The following is a 23843-nucleotide window of genomic DNA, read 5'->3' as shown; positions in this document are numbered from 1 at the left end:
ATCAACTTCCAAAATGTTAAATCTTGAAGGGGAAAAAAAAAGGGCAAAACAAACCATGGATGTGCATCAGGGCAGGTCAACCTTTTGAAAGTCCATTTTTTACTCCCCATCCCTACATGCCTGACCACCAAATAAGTCTCCTGTGTCCAGCATGAAGGAGGCATTCTCTAGTCTTTCTTGCCCCCTCTTTCCTACTTAAACTTCTTTGTAAAAACATACTTCAGGGGACTTTCCTGGCGGCACAGTGGTTAAGAATCCGCCCGCCAATGCAGGGGACACGGGTTCGAGCCCTGGTCTGGGAAGACCCCACATGCCACAGAGCAAATAAGCCCGTGTGCCACAACTACTGAGTCTGTGTGCCACAATTAATGAAGCCTGTGCACCTAGAGCCCGTGCCCCGCAACAAGAGAAGCCACCCCAATGAGAAGCCCTCGCACCGCAACAAAGAGTAGCCCCCGCTCGCCACAACTAGAGAAAGCCTGCACACAGCAACGAACACCCAATGCAGCCAAAAATAAATAAACAAACAAAATTTCTTTTTTAAAAAAAACATATTTCAGGCTTCCCTGGTGGCACAGTGGTTAAGAATCCGCCTGCCAATGCAGGGGACATGGGTTCGAGCCCTGGTCCGCATGCCACAACTACTGAAGCCCATGCACCTAGAGCCTGTGCTCCACAATAAAAGAAGCACCGCAATGAGAAGCCCGCGCACTGCAACGAAGAGCATCCCCCGCTCACCACAACTAGAGAAAGCCCAAGCGCAGCAACGAAAACCCAACACAGCCAAAAATAAAATAAATGCATTAAAAAAATAAATAAAACCGTACTTCACTAAGAACTCCCTATTTGCAGACAGATTCACTTTTCTGTCATAGATGTGACTCATGTTCCTGTGGACAAAAAGTCTTTCCTTTAAAACTGAGGCACAGTAAAATTAAGAAGACTGACAGTACCAAGTGTCGATGAGGCTGCAGAAGGGGAGTTAGGCACTGCTGCTGCAGACGTGAAAGGATGTCACCACTTCAGAAATCTTGGCAGCTTCTTACAAAATAAAACATACACCTGCCCTATGACATACAACCATTCTACTTCTAGGTATTTTAACCATGAGAAATGAAAACATATGTCCACACAAAGACTTGCACATGAATGCAGTCAACAACTTCATTCATAATAGTCAACACTGGAACAACAAATGTCTGTCAAGATGTGAAGAGATAAACTGTGGTCCATCCATACAATGGACTATTACTCAGCACTGGAAAGGAAGGAACTCCCACAACATGGGCAAATATCAAAAACGTTATGCTGAGTGAAAGAAGGCAGATAGAAGAGTACTCTCTATATAATTCCACATAAAGAAAATTCCAGAAAACAGAAACTTAGCCTACAGTGACAGAAAGCAGTAATGGACAGTGACAGTAATTGCCTGGCTAAGGGATGGGGATTCATGGTGAAGGGGCATGAGGGAAATTTCTGGGCAATGAAAATGTTCTATATCTTTACCATGGTGACAGTTACCCTGGTATATACATTTGTCAAAACTCAAACTGCAAGCTTAAAATTGGTACATTTATTGTATTAAATTATACCTCAATATGGTTGACTTCAATTAGACGCACATCTGTAAATAAGGTGGATGAGGCAGCTGTATTATAAAAACAACCCTTGAAGACCAAAGACCATAATACTGATTTTTCATTTACATAAGTAGAATTCTTAAGTACTCTATAAATATTCACACATCAGGACTTTTTTTTTTTAAGATTTCATGTTCCTTGGTTCAAAGACTCTAACTAGTGCTACACACCACCACCTAAACTAGTAGGCATGCATTTGTATTGTGCTACCTGTTATCATTGTAACAGGCTCCTTTAAGCCTCCAACCTCAGATGGTTCATGACTGGCTTGGCCTTTATAACTGCCTAGATCCCCTGACCACCTACTCAAACTCCACACTACAGGCAGACAATAACTGCCCACAACGCTGAATGGAAACTAGTGTTGCACTAAACAGACTGATCCATGAGCAGAAACCTGCTAAATCCATCTGTTCTACAAGACTTTTCACTTAATGAAATATGCTGGAACCAAACCAACAAAAGCTTGGCTACTGAAGGCCACCTGCCAGAAAGGAGAGTGCACCACTAAACCAGAGGTACGCATTAAAAGACATCCAGGAAAAACGAAGTGTGACTACCTACATTATTTTCTTCTAATCTAATGGTCACTGCCAATGGTCTCTTCAAACACCTTGGAAAATCTAGAGATGACTACGAAAAAGGACTCATGTTAGCTGTTACACACACCCCTCTCCTTCCAATTTTAAGGAGGAAGTATAGAGAATATTGCCTTTCATGAATTACTTTGGTTGTTAATGAAAACCAAAGTTAGAAGAGTCGGTTGAAGCAGTAAAAGCTGCAAAATTACTATCTGCTGAAAATAAAAGAATGCAAAAGCAGGTGCTGAGGGCGTGAGGACCACCATGCCTACTGAGGAAGCAGTCCACTGCTTACTTTCTCAATTTAACCTCCACCTGATGGCCTGTTGAAAAATAGCCTCCGAAGACTGTAATTACGGAGGTACATTTACTTTACCTGCCAAAACAACAGACTGCACTCCATTCTTGAATTATGTAAGTTCACTGTTACGATTAAAAATCTTTTACTAGAAAAATGAAACTTGGGACTTCCCTGGTGGCAAAGTGGTTAAGACTCTCCGCTCCCAAGGCAGAGGGCCCAGGTTCAATCCCTGCTCAAGGAACTAGATCCCACATGCATGCCGCAACTAAGAGTTCACACGTCACAACCACGAAGCCCGAGAGCCACAACTAAGGAGCCAGCCTGCCACAACTAAGACCCAGCACAACCAAATAAATAAGTAAATAAATTTAATTAAAAAAAAAAGAAAAATGAAACTCAAGACTTTCCAGAAAGTCTCCCTTATGTTAAGTATGTGAAGCTCAGGACTTCAGTATCCTAGAAAAGAAATTTTTTTCCCCCAATCAACTCACAATACTCTGTTTTTCATATAAAGGCAGAAAACCAACCCCAGGAAGAGCTCACCAAGCAGGGGAACAGGGTCAGCTGTGCAGGACAAAGGCCTCAAGCAGTGCTTCTCAGCCTTGACTATACCTTAGAATCACCTGAGGATCCTCAGGCCACAATTCTGGGTTCAATGGTGGGAGGCAGGCTTCCTGTGTGACTCTGATGTGCAGTCAGGGTTCAGAATCACTGAACACAGGGGCATTCCCACACCCAGCGATTCAGGGATGGGAGAAACTAAGCAGACAACTGGAGGGAGGGCCAGCAGAGCTATTTCGACACTCAAGTATGCCCCCAAACCAGACAGAAGAAACTATAAAACAATTTGAGATGACTGTTCACTCTATAGGAGGACCCACTGCTTGATGAAGAACAACCAGAGCAAATGTTTTCAAAATGGGAACGATTTTAGTGCTTTTAAGGATTTATTTATCATTAACAAGTTAAAGGCAAACAATCAGAAGAAAAACTATAATGCAACTAAGCTAGAAATAATTTGATAGAAAAATTCCTCTCCAATGCAACTTTTCAGAAATGTCTTTTCCACAGACACTTCTTTGTAACTGAACTCATTTCCCATTTGCTCTTTTGACTCAGTGAAATCTTTCACCTCCAACATTCTGCTTTTTCAAAAATGACCTCCCAATCTAAACCAAGATCATTCTACCTCCTTAAGCTAGTCAATCCATCAAGCACTTGATTAGTAATAAGATCTCTCTCACACGCACTTTTCATAATAATTTTACCTTCAGGGGATTCCGTAACTCTACAAGACTTGGTCCTGTTTCTTTAACCATTCTCTCTCCTCTGGGATGGCACCTGGATATTCCCCCACTAAGCAGCTCACCTATTCTCAGCTTCAAGTATGCTGATGAATTCCAAACCCACATCTTCAACTTGGATTGCCCAACTATACTCCAGTTCCATATTTCAAGCTGCCAGCCCCTAGGCTCTTCCACTGTTATGTTCTAGTTTAACCTTAAAATCAAAAGGTCCATTATTTTCTCAAAACCAGGTTTTACACTTATGCCAATAGCAAACTTCACTGTTCTTCCAATCTTCTAGATGAGAAACCTTGAAGATTATCTTGAATTATATACCCCAACTCCTGGCACAATCTCATCAAAATGTTCAAAACTTTTTATCTGGTAAAAACAGTAGCAACTGCATGAATTGAAATAAGCATTCTAATTAAGTGATGCATCCTGACATCCCATACACCCACACCTGAGATCCAGAGAACAGGATCTCAGTGAGTCAAAGGCAAGAGCAGAACCTTTCTGAACACAGAATATACCTCAATAATAAGATTACTAAAAAAAAAAAGGGGGGGGGGCTTCCCTGGTGGCGCAGTGGTTGAGAGTCCGCCTGCCGATGCAGGGGACGCGGGTTTGTGCCCCGGTCCAGGAGGATCCCACATGCCGCAGAGCGGCTGGGCCCGTGAGCCACGGCCACTAAGGCTGCGTGTCCGGAGCCTGTGCTCCGCAATGGGAGAGGCCACAACAGTGAGAGGCCCATGTACCGAAGGAAAAAAAAAAAAAAAAACGTAAGGAAGACTATAAGATACAATAAGAAACCATCAGACAGTCCAGGATGACCTGCCAAGGAGAAAGGACAGAGTCTGAAGTCTGAGGAGCCCAGGAGGAAACGAGAAACCTGGAACAAGTGTGGGGAGGGATGAAGCGTCAGGTAAAGGACTTTGCGGCCATCCTCCCAATGTTCATTCTCTTCCTCCCCTGTTGGATAATGGTCACCCAGTTCAGAAGGCTGAAACCCCCCACTCCAGAGGGGAGTCAGCACGGCACGCCACCCCTGTAGCCCAGAGCACTTGGTTCAGGGTGACCCAGAGGGCACAAAGCTCGGGGCACTGCCAAGAATTCTGGGACACACACACTCTCGTGCGCCGCTTTGTGTGCTGGGCACAAATGTGAAGCCCGCAACTACTGAGGCCATTTCGCCATTGGGGAGAAAACTAGGCTTAGGATAATAGCGATACAACACAAGTGAAGAGAAACCAGGTCTTCAAAGATGTCACTGAACTAATGAATCAAACCAACCTTGAAGCCTGACCTACCTACAGAATTTCTAGTGCCGTGAGCCAGTAAATCTCTAGTTTATGGTGTAAGCCAGTTAGAGCTGAGCTTTCTTTTACTTGTTATCAAAAGTATCCTGAGACAGAAGTGGAGTGCGTGATCCAGGAGATTCATACCAAGTAAGATCACTCAAAAGGCAAAAAAAAAAAAGTTAATCTGAAACCTAAGTCCTACTCACCCTCCCACATGGAATGCCCTCCTCCTTTCTCTCCATTTGCCCAAATCCTATTCATTTTCAAGGTCACTCATTGCCCACTTCCTTCACTCCCTGAATTCCCCCTGCAGAACTTGACATGTGCAGCACCTAGTTCAACAAACACATCACACATCTCAGAACCTAACCCAGTGGTTCCCTCTGCCTCAGTCACCTGCTGAGTCACCCACTACGTACACAGGGTCAGAACCCTCTGGCTGCCTTCCTGAGCAGCTACGAGCAGTAGCTAAACCAGCCTTCAGCAAACATGAGCCAGCTGACTGACAAATATTACATAAAAAGATCTTCCTCAATCTTCTGCAAATATTTCATAGTGTAACTTGCTTTTGATCAAATCAGTATGTAGTTTAAAAATAAAAACATAAAAAAACTTCATGTTTTAATTTACCACTAATCATTTCCTTAATATTACTAAGCAAAATGTATCTCCCATTCTGCCTCCAAGTAACCAATGAATTAAAGATGTTCATCTTTCACTTTACAATACTGTGCTTTAACTATCTCTGGGAAATAAGATCATCCACTCACAATGAGAAACAGCTAATAAATGGAGCCCAAAAAGGCCAAACATCACTGTTTTTAGCATGCATAAAATATAACTTGTGGATACTCCACAGCACTTAAAAATAACATTGAAGAAAAATGTTTAATAATCAAGAGTGTTTACAATACAAGAAATGGGGAAAAAATACTAAACAACATACAGCATAGTCCTAGGTTATTAAAAAAGAAAATGCATTATCACAAATACATTACAAAGAAGCTGCCTTGTTCCCTATGCATCCCGTGCCAACTGCTCATCCCAAGGCCTTCGCTTCCTCCACCTCCTGCCCCAGGCTGAGTTGAGGCCTTCAGCACTTCTCAACTGGATCACTGAGTGTCTAACTGGTCTTCCTGCCCCCCGACTCATCCTTCACCCTCCAAACCACATGCAGCCACCACACTGCTTTCTCTAAAATGTGAACCTGATTGCTCTGCTCCCTAGGAACAGGCGTGCAAGGCCCCCGAGACCTTTCAAGACAACAGGCTCCAGCAGAGCTCGCAAGAGGCCCCAGGGCTGCGCCCCCCACCCCCGCCCAGAACTGCAGGCTCAGGGCCATCCACACAGGGTCTCTTGCCCAGAGCGCCTTCTCTCCCACCAGGAGGGGCGCCACTGGCTTCTCCTCACATTACAGAACTCAGTTCCAAAGTCTCCTCTTCGGGAACTACTTTCCTAACAAACTGATGAGTTACTCACTCTGGATTTCAACAGTTGATGAGACTCTTTCCCACATTCAACCATGGACTTCCTGAATATACCGACGGTGTTATATCTTTCATTAATTTATTTATCAATAATATTTTTGAGCACTTACTACATTCTAGGCCCGGGGAATGTATAAGTGGACAAAAGAAATCCTTGCCCTCGTTAATCTTACATTCTAGTAGGGAGAGAGAAAATGAACAAAATAACTATGTTAGGATATTAGATACAGGGTATCAGAAGGTGGTAGGTGCTGTGAAGAGAAAGCAAGGCAAGAAGGTGGTGAGGGTTCAGGAGGCTGTTTTTTAAAGAGGCCAGGGAGGCAGGCCATCCTGAGAAGACATCACCAGCACCGAAAGCCGCCCAGGGCCAGGCAGCAAGCTCGCGGACTGAGGCGGGGCATGCTGCAGCAGAGGGTCTCAGGTAGAGAGGACTTATTTGTACTCATTTTTGTGGCACTTAGCTGAGCTCAAAAAATAACCAGTGGATGGGGCTTCCCTGATGGCACAGTGGTTGAGAATCCGCCTGCCAATGCAGGGGACACGGGTTCGAGCCCTGGTCTGGGAAGATCCCACATGCCACGGAGAAAATATGCCCATACGCCACAACTACTGAGCCTGCGCTCTAGAGCCCACGTGCCACAACTACCGAAGCCCAGCCGCGCGCCTAGAGCCCGTGCTCCGCAACAAGAGAAGCCACCGCAATGAGAAGCCCACACACCTCAATGAAGAGTAGCCCCCGCTTGCTGAAACTAGAGAAAGCCCATGGCAGCAACAAAGACCCAACGCAGCCAAAAATAAATAAATAAAACAAAATAATAAAATAAATATTTAGGGCTTCCCTGGTGGCGCAGTGGTTTGAGAGTCCACCTGCCGATGCAGGGAATGCGGGTTCGTGCCCCGGTCCGGGAGGATCCCACATGCCGCGTAGCGGCTGGGCCCGTGAGCCACAGCCGCTGAGCCTGCACGTCCCGAGCCTGTGCTCCGCAGCGGGAGAGGCCACAGCAGTGAGAGGCCCGCCTACTGCAAAAAATAAATATTTATTTATTTATTTATTAAAAGTAAATAAATAACCAGTGGACAAATGATGACATTGGCTGAGATATCTAAGGTGACAAAGGTGGCGAACACAAAAAATAACTGAGACAAGCCAATGGAAAAGTCCTCTTTCCACACTCACCGCTGACACACATTTAGGCTCTCCACCTTGGAAGGTAGACAGCTCTGTGGTTCTTGAATTTGGGGATAACGGCATTTGTTCAGAGCAGGCCAACAAAGGATCAATGCTATGGACCACTAACTGGGACTGGGAAAGCTATGGTGAAGGCATTTTATTTACATCAGTAACGGTCCTCTGATCTCAGCTACACCTGTTGAGAAACAGCCCAAAGAATGAAACAAAACAGCTTATTAGCTGATACACAGATCAGTCACCTGGATTCAAGAAACTACACAACAGAGATAAAGAGAGTTGTGAAACCCTTAAAGGAAACTTAGAGGTCACCTGCATTCTTAATCCAAGAATTACAACCGATCTGAATACCTCAGGAGCAGCCCACCTCTTCTGCATCAGCTCTCATTACTATAAAGGTATTTCTAGGGAGGGCAAAGCTGTCCCGTGTGGTTCTGCACACCGTCATCCTGATCTTCATTCCTAGAACTGGAAACACCAAAACAAACCCTCGTGCAGTCCTGAACCTGACAGCCTGACAGTGCAGTCCTGAACCTGACAGACAGCCAACCTGCTCCCACATGCAGGACAGGATGCTGTGCCCGACAGTGGGGCCACTGGAGGGGAAGCAGACCCCTCAGCACTCAAGAAAGCCTTCCTGAGCCCCAGGCCCCTCCCGGGCCCCTGTGCTCCTACCCTGAACACCTGCCAGACGACTGTCTGTGTACTGTGCCCTCCGCCAGGCAGGGCCATGCTGTCCTTCCGCCACTCAGGCACTTGGCCCATTCGGGGCCAGCAGGCTGCAGGCCTCCGGGATGGGCTGACTGACCAGGGAGGAAAGACACGGCACCCCCAGAATCAAAGTCCACAGGACCCTCCAGGCTCGCTGTGCACGACATACGTGGGCGGGAGGAAGCTAACTCAGATCTGTTTTCAACCAAAAACAAATCAATGGCAAAGAAATAAATTGGCAACGTATTTTACTTTCTGTCCACCTTAAAAAGAAAAGAAACTCATTTTTCAACATGTGTCAGTGGGTGAGAGGCAAACTCTTTCCAAACTGAGCTGCAGCAACTCTGTGTCCAGGACTAGTCATGGCTAGGATATTGCTACAGTGTCACTGCGTGTGAAGTTCAATTTACAGCCAGTAAACTTCCAGCCAAAACTGAAGAGAACGCTTTTTAAGATTTTTTTTTTAAGCTATCTCTTAGCTCGTTCTCACTGAATAGAACTCTAGTCACAGATGAAAAAGGAAGTTTGTGCTCCTGGCACTTAACTCACACTGTGTAGTGTGGCATGGAAAAGCCAAGAATTCAGTAAGAACCAAGACGGAACCAAGAGTGATTATTTTAACACCAATTTGTGACAAACTGGAGACAAGAACTTCTAAGCTGACAAATCCATGAGCAGCAACCAAAAGAAGGCAGCAAGAGCTTCCGGCAGCAAATTGGCTTAATGCTCAAATCCCCAAAGAGATCTTGACCACAAATGGGCTTCGGGATGAATCAGGAACTCTGTTCCATCTCGCTGGGACATCGGACGGGCACAGTTAAATCGAGCTGTGGCCGAGTCTGTGCTGCCCTCACACCGTCCACAAGGGCCCCATCTCACCGCACGGAGCACAGCAGTCTCTCGTGGCTACGGGGAACATAATGTTCAGGTATGTGTGTGTGTGTATATATATATATATTTGTAATTGTGTTTTGCAGCTTATGAACCCCAACACGGGCCTCAACACAGAGCAAGAGCTAGATACATGTTTGTTGAGAAGGAATTAGTCAATGAGTTAGTTACTGAACTTCAAACACTGAACTCTCATTCTGAAGACCCAGTACAGCAGGTCTTCAAACGGCAACATTTTCAGGCTCCTCAATTCACTCTACTCGGTGCTAAAATTAATATTATCTCTCAGAGAGCCACAAACCTGTATCTTTTGTTGTTGTTCATACCTAACCTAGACTGGAAAAGTTTTTAAATGTGCAAAATAAGATTTAGTTAATCCTATTCATGGAAAAGTGCTCAGCAGGTTAAGGGAAAAGGCTGTAAACAAAACTATGTGGAGGGAGACTTCCCTGGTGACGCAGTGGTTAAGAACCCGCCTGCCAGCGCAGGGGACACGGATGCGAGCCCTGGTCCGGGAAGATCCCACATGCCACGGAGCAACTAGGCCCGTGCACCACAACTACTGAGCCTGTGCTCTAGAGCCCGTGAGACACAACTACTGAGCCCGCGAGCCACAACTACTGAAACCCGCACACCACAATGAAGAGTAGCCCCACTCGCTGCAACTAGAGAAAGCCCGCATGCACCAACGAAGACCCAACACAGCCCCCAAAATTCATTAATTAATTAATTAATTTTAAAAGAAACTGTGTGGAGGCTCTGACACCTGCATATGGCTGAGGCCCTGGGGGGCTGAGGGAAACACAGACTTGGGGGCCTAATTAGGAGTCCCTACTTAGTGTGTCTGGATGGCCACCAGGATGCCAGGTGACCTGATGAGAGAAGACCATGACCAAGGATCACAACTTAAAACACACTATTACATAAAAGGATCCCAAACGTCTAAAATGTACTACAAAGAGTACCGAAGGGAAGCATTTCAGAATATTAACGAACTTCATCCCAGAGTCGCGAGTTACTAGGGGTGATGCTTTTCCTAATATTTTCTTTATTTTCTAGGAGCATAATCAAGTACCTAATGCTTGTTTTAAAGGTGCCCCCCCAAAACAGAAAGGGAATAATGTCCCCAAATGACCTTCACCTAACGACTCTATCCAACTATCACTGAGGATATTCAAGGGCTATTTGCCTTGCATTAATCTGCCTCAGATGACCCCAAAAGAATGTCCTAATTTTTCCCCCCTCAAAGTTTTGAGATTTAAGATGCTTGAGGTGCTGAGGTGAGCAGAGCGAACACTCTGAGATCTGGAGGAGAGCCGGAAGAGGGACACACCCTTGCCACCCCATGCAGGACCCCAAGCGGGCCTCTGCACAGCCATCTCCCTTAGCAACGCTAACAGAGAGCGGGACGACCCACTTCCTCGAACCCATGCTTTCCCACAGATGCCCACCTGCTGACAAGGGCAGACGCCGTCTAGGCTGGACTCGCAAGGTCCCTTGTCCCTCCTGACTTCGGTCCCGGCCCCTCACCCTACACGCCAGTCACCCATCAAGCCCACGTGCTCCGGCGTACCGCAGGCTTTGAGACTTTGTTCCTCTGCATGCTTTCCCCCCACACCCTGTCCTTGTGCTTCTCTGCTCAAATGTCGCCTTTCTAGGAGAGTCGTCTTCCCAGCTTCCCCTGATGCTCCCCCTTGTCCAATCCACGTGACACTGCCACTCCTCCCCACCTCCACGGCACCCTCCCCACGGTGGCTCGTGGGAGGCCCCCGTGAGCCCACTTGGACGGTTCTGCAGGGCAGGCAGAGTGTGAGCGCATGCCGCCCTCCTCCACACTCTCCCCGGGGTAAGGCTGGCCGCCCGCACCTCAGCACCCAGCGTTCTGAGTTCTCAGGGGCTCCCCACACCCTCCAGCTGCAGAGCCGTCTCCGGCTGGGTATCAGCCAAGGCGCCGCTTCTGGGAGCCCATCCTTGACTTCCCAGGGCCACGCCGACAGACCCTGTGCCCTCCCTCCTGACTCAGTCCTCAGCTTGGAATGACACAGACATTACTGTGATTATCTGATTAGCGTCTGTCTCCCTCACTAAACAGTAAGCTCCCTGGTAAGAGGGACAATGCCCGTCTCTGCTCATCACTCCATCCTCAGTGCCTGGTACACAGTAGCCACTCAGTAACTACCTGCTGAATGAATGAATGAATGAATGCATGCATGAATGAATGAAAGTTTCTGACTGTATTGTTCACACCTCTGTTACAGGAATTAACACCCTAAAACAGTATTTTCCAATTAGCCTGTTTCCCTCTCCCACTACCCTGTGAACTTCTAAAGCACAGAAACTCTCTTTTCAGCTCTATGCTGCTAATGCCTGGCCACCAAAATTTTCTGTTTGAACAATTACAAAAGATATAAAGTCCTTCATATGTAGTTCTGAATAAAGGTGTCTGGTATCCTACAAATTAATTCCAAAGGACACAGAATGCAACCCCTAAAAGACCTGATTTTGCACTTTATTAGAAGTAGTTGAATATGGTTTCTGGGGAGAGGACCTGACATGAGAAATCGGAGAGTTTTTTTGGATTTTTTTCTGTCTTTTGCCATTGCAGTACTTTGATAAAAACAAAGTGGGAGGGACTTCCCTGGCAGTCCAGTGGTTAAGACTTCACACTTCCACTGCAGGGGGCATAGATTCGATCCCTGGTAAGGGAACTAAGATCATAGCGTGGCAAAAAAAAAAAAATAATGATAAATAATGATAAATAAATAAACAAAAACACAAAGAGAGAGGTGAACAAAGCCTGATTTTGGAGAAGACGGGGAAAACCCAGGTTCATTACCCAATTCCCCACTATGCACTACGGTTGATGACCTATCAACCTCTCCAACTAACGAAAGGCTTGTCCTCTCAGTAATCTTTAGTGCAGAGTTGACCAAGAGACAAGAATTCAATTTTGAATCAGACATTTTTTTTTACAATACAGAAACTGAACAGCATGGCTGCTACAATTAAGGGGTTGAACATCTTCAAAATATCATTTCTTTTTAAAATAATGGTCTGGACATTTTAATAGTCATAAATTTCTACAGCACTTCTACAGTTCTCAGTACACAGGTCCCAGGGAACCACTTTAACCTCCAGCACATCTGCTCCATCCCCTGGCAAAATCTGGTAAAAATAAGAACACTTCCTATACTTGAATAGATGCGTTCAACAGTTTTAGAAACAAGACTAGCTCCAAAAAATCCAGCTCAGTTAGAAGAGACTGCATTATGAGACAAGGGAACAAAAACAACAATGCCCAAACACAAAAAGGCACAGAAGACAGACATCAAGGTGAGGACCAAGGATCAGGGAGGAAGAGAAGGACATACTTTTTACTTTAAATATTTCTGTTTCAGAAATTGCAAGTCTTTATTCTGTATTTAAAAATAAAATCAGGGCTTCCCTGGTGGCGCAGTGGTTGAGAGTCCGCCTGCCCATGCAGGGGACACGGGTTCGTGCCCCGGTCTGGGATGATCCCATATGCCGCGGAGCGGCTGGGCCCTTGAGCCATGGCCGCTGAGCCTGCGCGTCCGGAGCCTGTGCTCTGCGAGAGGAGAGGCTTCAACAGTGAGAGGCCCGTGTACCGCAAAAAAACTAAACTAAACTAAACTAAAATAAAATCAGTGGGACTTCCCTGGTGGCGCAGTGGTTAAGAATCCACCTGCCGGGCTTCCCTGGTGGCGCAGTGGTTGAGAGTCCGCCTGCCGATGCAGGGGACACGGGTTCGTGCCCCAGTCCGGAAAGATCCCACATGCCGCGGAGCAGCTGGGCCCGTGAGCCATGGCCGCTGAGCCTGTGCTCTAGAGCCCGCAAGCCACACGACTGAAGCCCTCGTGCCTAGAGCCCATGCTCCACAATGAGAAGCTACAGCAATGAGAAGCCCGCGCACCGCAACAAAGAGTAGCCCCCGCTCGCCGCAACTAGCGAAAGCCTGCACGCAGAAACGGAGACCCAACGCAGCCAAAAATAAATTAATTAAAATCAGTAAGAACTTTCACCAAAATGCACTCTACACAAAATCTTGTAATTAATAATTAGTAGCAGATTAGCAACCCTTAGTAATTACTAACACATTAATATCTTTAAACATGTAAACCTTTATTTCATTCATTTGCCCATTCCATGAACCTTCACTGAGGAACTACCATGGGGAAGTCACACTGTGAAACATCAGGCCTTTATCAGTTCGGCCAGGTAGAAAAGGCAAAGGATAGAAGTCCAAAGACGTGCTCTTAAGTCCCTGATAGCTCATTTAAGAGCCATGCGACTTCACATCACAACCTCTTTTTTTAAACTTTTTTTTTTAATTTATTTATTGATTCATTTATTTTTGGCTGCATTGGGTCTTTGTTGCTACGCGTGGGCTTTCTCTAGTTGCGGTGAGCAGGGGCTACTCTTCCTTGCGGTGCGCGGGCTTCTCATTGTGGTGGCTTCTCTTGTTGTGGTGCACGGGCTCGTGGTGCTTGCGCTTCAGTTTTGGTACGCGGGGTCAGTAGTTGTGGCTCGTGGGCTCTAGAGCGCAGGCTCAGTAGTTGTGCACGGGCTTAGCTGCTCCGCAGCATGTGGGATCTTCCCGGACCAGGGCTCAAACCTATGTCCCCTGTATTGGCAGGCGGATTCTTAACCACTGCGCCACCAGGGAAGTCCCACAACCTCTTGAGTCTCACTTTATTCATCTGTAAAATGATGTTAGTAACAATACATTACAGAGTTGCCGTAAGGATCAAACCAGTCACGGCACTTCATAAACCATGCAGCTTACACACTGCACAACTTTCTCCACGTGCTGACTGCTGCAATGCTTAATTTGATAAGTATGTTATTCCTTATCCAATTATCAGATCTACCCAGAAGGCCTACTCTCCAGGGTCTCAAATAAATACACACATCTCAGCAGCCACTTGAGGGGAATTACTATTTAAATATCGAGAGAAGTTTTGTATAACATCAGGCAAGAATCTCTGAAAACTCCAGAATTAAATGTCATTTTCAAATTCTCTTCTATTCCCCCCCAAGTCCTATCACAAGAAAAAAATTGATGTTTTCAAAAAAATAGAAAGGGTATATATTTTAACGATGAAAGTCTCTCAAAAGAGGCAACTGCCTCACTCCTCTGGAGCTATGAACTGTCTAAAATAGGAGAGACACAAAAGAAGAACACCAGAAACCCTCTTGACAATTATCAGAATACCAAATAAATTCACAAGTTGAGTGGCCCTGACTAAATTTAAATGAATATAATAAAATTTAACATGTATTGTTTATATCCAGAGCAAAGGATACCATCATGTTTATGCAAGAACAATTAAACAATGCAGACTAACTCATTAGACCAAAAGGCCATCAAAACTTCCCCCCCAGAGCCATGTATTACATGTTCTTGGGCGGTGCTAGTTCTAGTTCACAAGGCCCATGGCTTGCAACTTGTAATTTATACAGATATCCAGCTTTATTCAACATATTTTAAACCACAGAAATGAGTATTTTTGACTTGTACTCACAATAATGATAAAGTTCTATTTTTGTGAACAGTGAGGAGACTAAGTTGAGAAAATGGTCTGAAAAGCTGTCCCCACCGCTTCCCGTGCAACCAGTGCACCTCATGGGACTAAAGCCCCAGGAGTGGGGGGGGGGCATGGTATTCATGGGACCCCTCCCTTCCCACCCCAGCCAGCTCGTTCACAGTAACAGGTCTGTAACATGAACCCCTCTATTTTGTGCGATCTTAAATGCGCATTTTTTCCTACATTCAGTTTCTTACAGCAGGAATACCTCTAATATTATTCAATTAACATTTAAGGTTTTTTTCACAGTAGCTCCAATGAGAACATAAGTTTGCAGCTGTCATGGTGAATCTTTTGAAACTTTGAAGACTACTTGCCACAAAAGAGCACGGGCATGCCAGCATTTCTTCATAAAACAAGTACAAATGGGGAAACAAAACTGTACCATCAGAACAAGAGAGGAAGAGAGAGAGAGGGAGAAGGAGAAAGAGAAAGGCAGGCAGCTATATGTAAAACTCAGGTACCAAAGGCACAGAGTGGGGCACCAGCCTTTCTATTAGGAGGTACTTTCATTTCTAATGCACTACTTGTGAGACTCTTAAATCAGAAGAGTGTAGACTTACGAGACGGCCCTTGAGCTGATACCAGAAAAATAAATTGAGAACTGATCTGAAGAATGACAACCAGTAAAGCTGCAGACGAAGCCCAGGAGGGAGGGGCCTGAGGGACAAGAGCAGGCGTCCTCGGTGCGCAGACCCTTGGTGCAGACCTGGGCTAACACCCTGGGTGCAGACCTGGGCTAACACCCTGGGTGCAGACCTGGGCTAACACCCTGGGTGCAGACCTGGGCTAACACCCTGGGTGCAGACCTGGGCTAACACCCTGGGTGCAGACCTGGGCTAACACCCTGGGTGCAGACCTGGGCTAACACCCTGGGTGCAGACCTGGGCTAACACCCTGGGTGCAGACCTGGGCTAACACCCTGGGTGCAGACCTGGGCTAACACCCTGGGTGCAGACCTGGGCTAACACCCTGGGTGCAGACCTGGGCTAACACCCTGGGTGCAGACCTGGGCTAACACCCTGGGTGCAGACCTGGGCTAACACCCTGGGTGCAGACCTGGGCTAACACCCTGGGTGCAGACCTGGGCTAACACCCTGGGTGCAGACCTGGGCTAACACCCTGGGTGCAGACCTGGGCTAACACCCTGGGTGCAGACCTGGGCTAACACCCTGCAGGCACATGGTCATCTCTCAATTCTCAAGTGAGCCGGAAAGGGAAAGTCCAGGAAGACACGCTGTATCCTCTCACTCCCTGCCCCAAACCACACTTCCTCTCTACACCTCACCGACCCTGTTCCCAGGAGAGGGCAACCTGAGGACAGCGCCTTTCAAAACAGGGAGCAGCATGGAGCTATTGGTTTCTTGGGTCTCCTGCTGAAAACGGGGTCATATCTGCAGAGCTTTTAAACAGTCAGAAAGTAGCCCACTCATGAAAAGTCTACACTCTGAAGACTCCACATCTAGGTTTCCGATAGATTCTACAATTCCATTCTTGAAACAAATAGTACTATAAACCTACCCCACGGGCTATCTTTATCTTGCCTGTTGTTCTTAGTACAGACTGCACTGACAGAAACGGTCACAGAAAGACCTATTGGGAGATCACTTCAATAAACAGGAAAACTGCAGTCCAAGCACATGTAAGTCTTTGGAAATGAACATCTACACTGCTGAAGTAGCACTAAAGTGACAAATGACAGTAATCCAGTGGCCCAAGGCCAGTAAATTCCATTGCAAACAGATTTATCTGTCTTGTGCCACAGTGATTCTTGCATGTGTGGCAGTAAAGACAACTGTAACAGCGCAGTTACAGATTCAAAGGCAAGCGCTTCCCACTGTTTCGGTGTTTAGTGTATCATCAGAAAGAAGTGTCCTCAGCAGCCACCCTCAACGGGCCACTTGAAAAACCAGATCCAATCACAGCAAGTATCTGCCTGTCTGAAATTTGTAAAAACACAAGAACAAACAAAAAATAACCCTGATGAACTATAACTCAAGCAGAGACGATACAACTTTTCTCAATTACTTCAATACTATATTCTGAACACAGCACAAAGTAAATGTGCCACTAGGCCTGGCATTAAATAATTAAGCTTTGGAATTCTTTTATCCTTTAAGTTTTCCTATGCAAACCACTATTCAAATCACTTCAGTTCCACATAAAAAAGCTCTCGAATATATGTCGTAACTGTTGCTCTAGAGAGGAATTTGGAATGAGGCGGTCCACTTCCTATCTGCTCATTTCAGGACACTGGTCCCCACAAGACAGGCTCCAGAGGGTGAGGGTGAGGCCCTGGATAAGGCTCATCTCCACTGCTCCTGTGTAAAAACCACTGAGGCGACCATCAACGCACAAGCTTCAAATGGCTTATCTAGTCTTAGGACATGTTTCAAGATTTTGCTGTCACGATGCAAAGGAAAACTGGTATCTCCAAATATCCCGTATTTCAAATAATTTTATTTACTTCAGTTGCTCACTATGAAACTCCAATAAAAATGTATCTCTTTGGAGAACTACTAACTTTCAGTTACAAAGATATTCAACGATACAGCAACACTCTACCATATGCTGTCAACTGGATCCAAGAAATTCCACAGTGTAAAATGTGGGCGCCACAATGCTGTACGTGAGGCAGCGAAAAGATGAGGGGGAGCCCGCTGCACAGGACCGGGACGGGAGCAGCCACACGATGTCCAAGTAGGATGTACGAAGCATTATTGTAGAGTTTTCACTATAAACGACTGCAATGATCACAAAAATCTCTTCTGGTTTACGGCAGAATTGGTCAGTTCAAATTAATTACCCCAAATCATTTAAATCAGTTCCCTCATGCCAACAAATGTCAGAGATGTACTTTCACTTCAACTGTCAAAGTTCGTTGTATTTATTAAAATGTGTTGAAAACTACTGGCATTACAAAAGTTTCTAAGTTTTGCACTGTTTCATGTCAATCCAGGGAAAAGGGTTCAATCATTGGTATGGAAATAGGCTATAAACTATATAAATGTTTTAAATTGTAACCTTAAAAATCCAATTTTAAAATAGGACCCTTATAAAAACTTAATATAAGAAAAAAGAAAATAGGACCCTTACTGTTAATCTGTGATTGATATCCCCGCTAATAAACAAGTAACACGCATAATAACAAATAACAGTGCTTAGCAGAGAGCGAGAGCCCAACCAATATTTGTTGAATTAATGAATGGCCATGACTATGGCAGGACCTTCAGGACAGCAGGTAACTGAATAAAACAAAATTATTAAAATGTTTAGCCTGACTCAAGCAGGATCCAATCATTAAATCCTATCACATATGTTTCATTACTTGTTTTCATTACTATTCTTCTGAAAAGAAAATTAGGAAAAGAAACAAAAATATGAGAACTCATACTATTTCCTTTCCTACCTTCTGCATGCTACAACTTAAAAGCATTTTAATCACACTTTAATTTTTTTTACAAATTTATTTATTTTATTTTTGGCTGCATTGGGTCTTTGTTGCTGTCTTTTCTCTAGTTGCGCCGCGCAGGCTTCTCACTGCAGTGGCTTCTCTTGTTGCGGAGCACGGGCTCTAGGCACGCGGGCTTCAGCAGTTGTGGCACGCGGGCTCAGTAGCTGTGGTGCACGGGCTTAGTTGCTCCATGGCATGCGGGATCTTCCCAGACCAGGGCTCGAACCCGTGTCCCCTGCATTTTGTTCAGCTAACTGTTGCCACTCCAATTTTCTAAAGATGTGTATAGGCAATATTGCTGTATAAAACATAAATACTAGGACATTTAGGAAAGTAAATGAAATTACAATCACTTTTACCTATTATCACCACTCATTAACATTTCACTTTGCATTGCGATTGGTGCTTCTGATAATGGAAGTGGGGACTTCCCAAGTGACTCAGCGGTTAAGAATCCGCCTGCCAATGCAGAGGACAGGGTTCGAGCCCTGGTCCAGGAAGATCCCACGTGCGGCAGAGCAACTAAGCCCGTGCGCCACAGCTACTGAGTCCGAGAGCCACAACTACTGAAGCCCGTGCACTTAGAGCCCATGCTCCGCAACAAGAGGAGCCACCGCCATGAGAAGCCTGCGCACCGCAACGAAGAGTAGCCCCCGCTCGCCGCAACTAGAGAAAGCCCGTGCGCAGCAACAAAGACCCAACGCAGCCAAAAATAATAATAAAATTTAAATTTTTTTTAAATAAGAGCAAAGCTTAATTTAAAAATAAAATTTAAGGTGAGAAAAAGGCAAACACCAAATCTCTTAAGGAAAGAAATCTTTGAATTGCACCCTTGTAAAACTTATTCAACCACTACTAAGCCCTTCTTTTTGTGCAAAGAACTATACTGAGTTACTTTAAAACGCAGATGTACAAGTGAACAAAAGTTTAAAGCGGAAAGTTGTAGAGTAAACTAAAGTGCCAAAAGTTTAACAAAATTGCTGCTTCCTGTAAGATTTCATTTTTTTTAAAGTTATCAAGTCTCAAATTCCGCGACACGCGTTAATTCCAATAGTTACTAAAACCTGACTCTATTTCCAAAAGGGCAAGAAAAACCAATTGCTTTGAAAGGGTTACGATTTACCGGCCACCAGTTTTCCAACAGCTACTTTGTTTCATTTTCCCTTATTTAATACAACAGCACACTGAGATGATATAAAAACGCGCAATAACTTCTAGGGCTTAGAAGTCAACACATCAGCGGTCCACAGCAAGCCTGACAAATAATACCACATGCCGATTTTTATCCAGACCGATTGTATTTGGGGGAGTGGGAATAAGAGTTCAACTCTACACTCATCTCTCTCTAAAAGCATGAGTTTTACTCTTTCTTTCCACTACGGGATTATCACAAACGACCCCTAAGATACCGCTCTGACAGGGTGCGCTAGTAGTGTCAGCCAAGCTGAGGCGGATTCGTGCAAAAGATGTCACTCAAAGGCAGGTACAAGTATGGTCCTGGCGAGTTATTTCGAGTTTTCTTTGCACCAGTAACCTTAGGCTGCTTCTCAGTGACTTGAGTCTAAAAGTCAGAACACCGGCAAGCCGCCCCCCCGCCCCGGGTCAATCAAACTGCGAAAGCAACCTTTGGGGCCATGGGGAAAACGAGGCACCCTAAATCTTGGTGGCTCGTTCCGGGCAGAGAGGCGACCACAGGGCGTGGAAGGCTGTGCCGCCCCGGGGCCTCCCGAAGATTCCCGGCTGCCTCCTGGAGCAGCCAGGGCCCCATCTGCACCGCCGGCTCGCCCCGCGGTCCAGCCCCGAGGTTAACCCCTTCGCGCCCCCCACGCCCTCTCCAGGCCGGCCCGGGCGACCCCTCTCCGCCGCCCCTCTGAAGTGGGGCCTGGTGGACTCTGGCGCGGGGCGGGCCGGGCTGCAGGCGACGGAGGCGCGGAGGCGGCGGGAGGCTCGGGGCCTAGTCCCGGGCAGCGTGTCCCGGCGCCCTCCCCCACTCCCACACGCTCGCTCGGGGCCGGGGTGCGCCCGCCCGCCCGTCCGCCCCGGCGCCCACCCGCCCGCGGCCCGGGGCCCCTTCCCGCCGAGGGCGCCGGCCGGGTGCTACCTGCGGGTTGTGGAGGGCCATGGCGGCCCGTTTCAATGAGCCTCGGCGCTCGTCCGACTCCTCACGCTGCTTCCCCCGCCGCCGCCATCTTCTCGCCCGCACATACACACTCGCATCGGCCGCCGCGCCTGCGCACTGGCCGCGTGCCGCGGGGCGCGGGGAGGCCGGGCGCGCCGAGCGCGCGCTGCGCAGGCGCGGCCGACAGGTGGGCGTGCGCGGCGGGAGTCGGCCCGGGGCGGACCGCGAGCCCGCGGCCCTTAGCGGATGCGGGCCCGCCCACCGCGGACCTGGAGCTCCCGGGGCCGGCTGCGGCGCCGGAGGGGAAAGGACAGTGGACGGAGGTGATAACGCCAAAGCGCCCGGTCGGCCCGGCTTTCTCACCAGCCGGGAGGCCACCTGGATGGTGGGCGGGACTCGGGATGTCCGGAGCCCGGGAGCCGCGGCCTGAAGTCCGCCCGCGCCCCCGAACCCCAAGGTCGTCCTGGGCCGGGGTCGTCCTGGGCTGGGGTCTTCGAAGTGCGCGCTGAATATCTCAGAGTAGTCCCGGTTTATGGAGGTCACATCCGTCCATTCATTAATTTATTCACTTCTCATTCATTCCACAAACACTATCTGAGCGTCTACTCTGTGCCACGCCTTTAGCTAGGCATTGGAGAATATTTTGAAGAAATAAAAATGAAAACGCACCGGTAAAGCGTTTAGGATTGGGGCCTGGCAAATAGTAAGCACTCAGCGTTGACTATCACACGCATACATGCACGCATACAGACAGACGAGCTTTCGGGTCATTGGTTCAAGAAACAGTGAACCCCCTACCTGACCATGCAGTTTATCACCTACTTTGTCCCTTCTAGCTGAGTGATTCGGGCAAGTTAATTCCGTTTCCTAAGTCTTTGCTTTCCTCACCTGTGAATGAGGCTAATAAAATTTCTTAACTCCCAAGATTTCTGTGAGGATCAAATTAGGTGAGTGTGAACGCACCAGCCCTCAATAAACATTAGCTTCTGTGATTCTTATTCATAACCATGATCGCTGTTTTCAAGTGCTCAGCAAACAGACAGAGAGGCTACTATTACCAGACCCCGTGCTGAGCAGAGGGAATCGACAGTAAGATCCATTGCCACATTCCATAAGGCAGAGGGCCTGGTCTTTGCAACAATGGGATGCCATGAAAAATATAAGAAGGGGAAGGGATTGTCTAAAATAAAAGAGCTAAACGGATACAAACTACTATATATAAAATAGATAAAAAACAAGGTCCTACTGTATAGCACAGGGAACTATATTCAATAGCCTGCGATAAACCACAATGGAAAAGAATATGAAAAAGAACATATATACGTATAACTGAATCACTTCTCTGTACAGCAGAAGTTAACACATTTTAAATCAACTATACTTCAACACAAAATTCTAAAAATAAAATAAGAGATTAAAAAAAATACTTAACCGAATACAGTGCGTGAATCTTGATTGGATACTGGTGTTTTTTAACCTGGTAAATATTTTTTGACAGTTGGAGAAAGTTGCGTATGGCTTGGATGTAGATGATGTTAGTGAATTATTGGTAACTTCCATAATATAATAATGATATTACGCTCATGTGAGAGAATGTTCTTTTGTTAGGATATGCATCTGAAGAATTTAGGGATGAATGTCATAATACCTGAGCTATTTTTTAATGGTGCAACAAAAAATAAAATTATAGGGGCTTCCCTGGTGGCGCAGTGGTTGAGAGTCCGCCTGCCGATGCAGGGGACGCGGGTTCATGCCCCGGTCCGGGAAGATCCCACATGCCGCGGAGCGGCTGGGCCCGTGAGCCATGGCCGCTGAGCCTGCGCGTCCGGAGCCTATGCTCCGCAACGGGAGAGGCCACGGCAGTAAGAGGCCCACGTACTGCAAAAAAACCCAAAAAAACAAACAAACAAAAAAAAATAAAAAATAAAATAAAATTATATAAGCACACACAAATAGACATAGAGGGAGAGAAAGTAAATAATGCAAAATGTTAACAGTTGTTGGATCTAAGTGGTACCATCAACTTTTCTGTATGCTTGAAAAAAAATTTTAACAAAAAGCTTGGGAACGGAATTCCCTGGCAGCCCAGTGGTTAGGACTCCGTGCTCTCACTGCGGTGGCCCGGGTTCAATCCCCAGTCAGGGCAATATGATCCCACAAGCCCCGTGGCTCGGCCAAAAAAAAAAAAAAAAAGCTAGGGAAACAATACAATACTGTATCCATGCTGTGGTTAAAACCACAGAAAAATTCTGCCTACATATAGAGAAAGACAGGGAGGGATATGAAAACATTGGTGACATAATGGTTGATATATGATTTTCATCATAACGGTTCTTGAACAAAAAATCAAAATTATGGGACTTCCCTGGTGGCACAGTGGTTAAGAATCTGCCTGCCAAAAAAGGGGATACGGGTTTGAGCCCTGGTCCAGGAAGATCCCACAGAGCAACTAAGCCCACGTGCCACAGCTAGTGAACCCGCGCACCTAGAGCCTGTGCTCCGCAATGAGAGAAGCCACCACAATGAGAAGCCCGCGCACCAAAACAAAGAGTAGCCCCCGCGCGCAGCAACAAACACCCAACTCAGCCAAAAAAAAAAAAAAATCAAAATTATGATCAATGATACTCAGTTCTAATTTTCAAATCACTTACAGAGATATTACCACAAGTTTTTTTGTAATGTTGACACTATTGGGGTGTTTTGGGGGGTGGGTTTTTTTTTTTGGTTGTTTGTTTTTTTGGGTTTTTTTTGGCCGCCCTGGGTAGCTTGCAGGATGTTAGTTCCCCAACCAGGGATCAGACTCATGGCGTGCCCCCTACAGTGGAGTCCTGGAGTCCTCTCACCACCGGACTGCCAGGGATTACCAACAGTATGTTTTATGTTTGTTTGTTTTTAATGGTGGTACCACATAATTTCAATACCAGGAGATAAATGTGAAAAGGAAAATATGAACAAACACTCTGGGCCCTGCAGTCCTTAGCAAACCTCATACTTGCAATTAGAGACAAGGGAGGAGCCCAGAGTCAAGACAGGCCAGAAGTAAAATGCTGAGTCCCCCACTCACTGGGTTGCGTGAATTTCAGCAGGTTACTTAAACTTTCTATGACTCTTTTGTAAAAGGAGGTGTGGTAGGCAGAAAAATCTCATCCCAAAAATGTTCACTTCCTAATCTCCAGAACCCGTGCAGATGCTGGGAAAGGGAGAGAGGAGTATTTTCCTGAAAAGTATAGTCCTCATAAGGAATGGCCTTTTTTAAGAAAAAAAGAAAAAAAAGGGG

General features: G+C 46.3%; 1 protein-coding gene across 1 annotated transcript in view; it reads right to left on the bottom strand.

The window, feature by feature from the left end:
- USP10 (ubiquitin specific peptidase 10) overlaps positions 1–21372 on the bottom strand; it is a 71346-nt gene extending 49974 nt beyond the window's left edge. The window contains exons 1-2 of the mRNA XM_060129823.1: positions 21365–21372; positions 20549–21071 (exon numbers count right to left, since the gene is read on the bottom strand). Of these exons, the coding sequence (XP_059985806.1) occupies positions 20549–21071; positions 21365–21372 (531 nt within the window). The remainder of the gene's footprint in view (positions 1–20548; positions 21072–21364) is intronic.
- Between the last annotated feature and the right edge of the window lie 2471 nt (positions 21373–23843).

Source organism: Lagenorhynchus albirostris, chromosome 19, assembly GCF_949774975.1.
Source record: "Lagenorhynchus albirostris chromosome 19, mLagAlb1.1, whole genome shotgun sequence".
In the NCBI taxonomy this organism is placed as follows: domain Eukaryota; kingdom Metazoa; phylum Chordata; class Mammalia; order Artiodactyla; family Delphinidae; genus Lagenorhynchus; species Lagenorhynchus albirostris.
The sequence above is the reverse complement of the archived record's forward strand: the minus strand, read 5'-3'. Positions and strand labels throughout refer to the sequence as shown.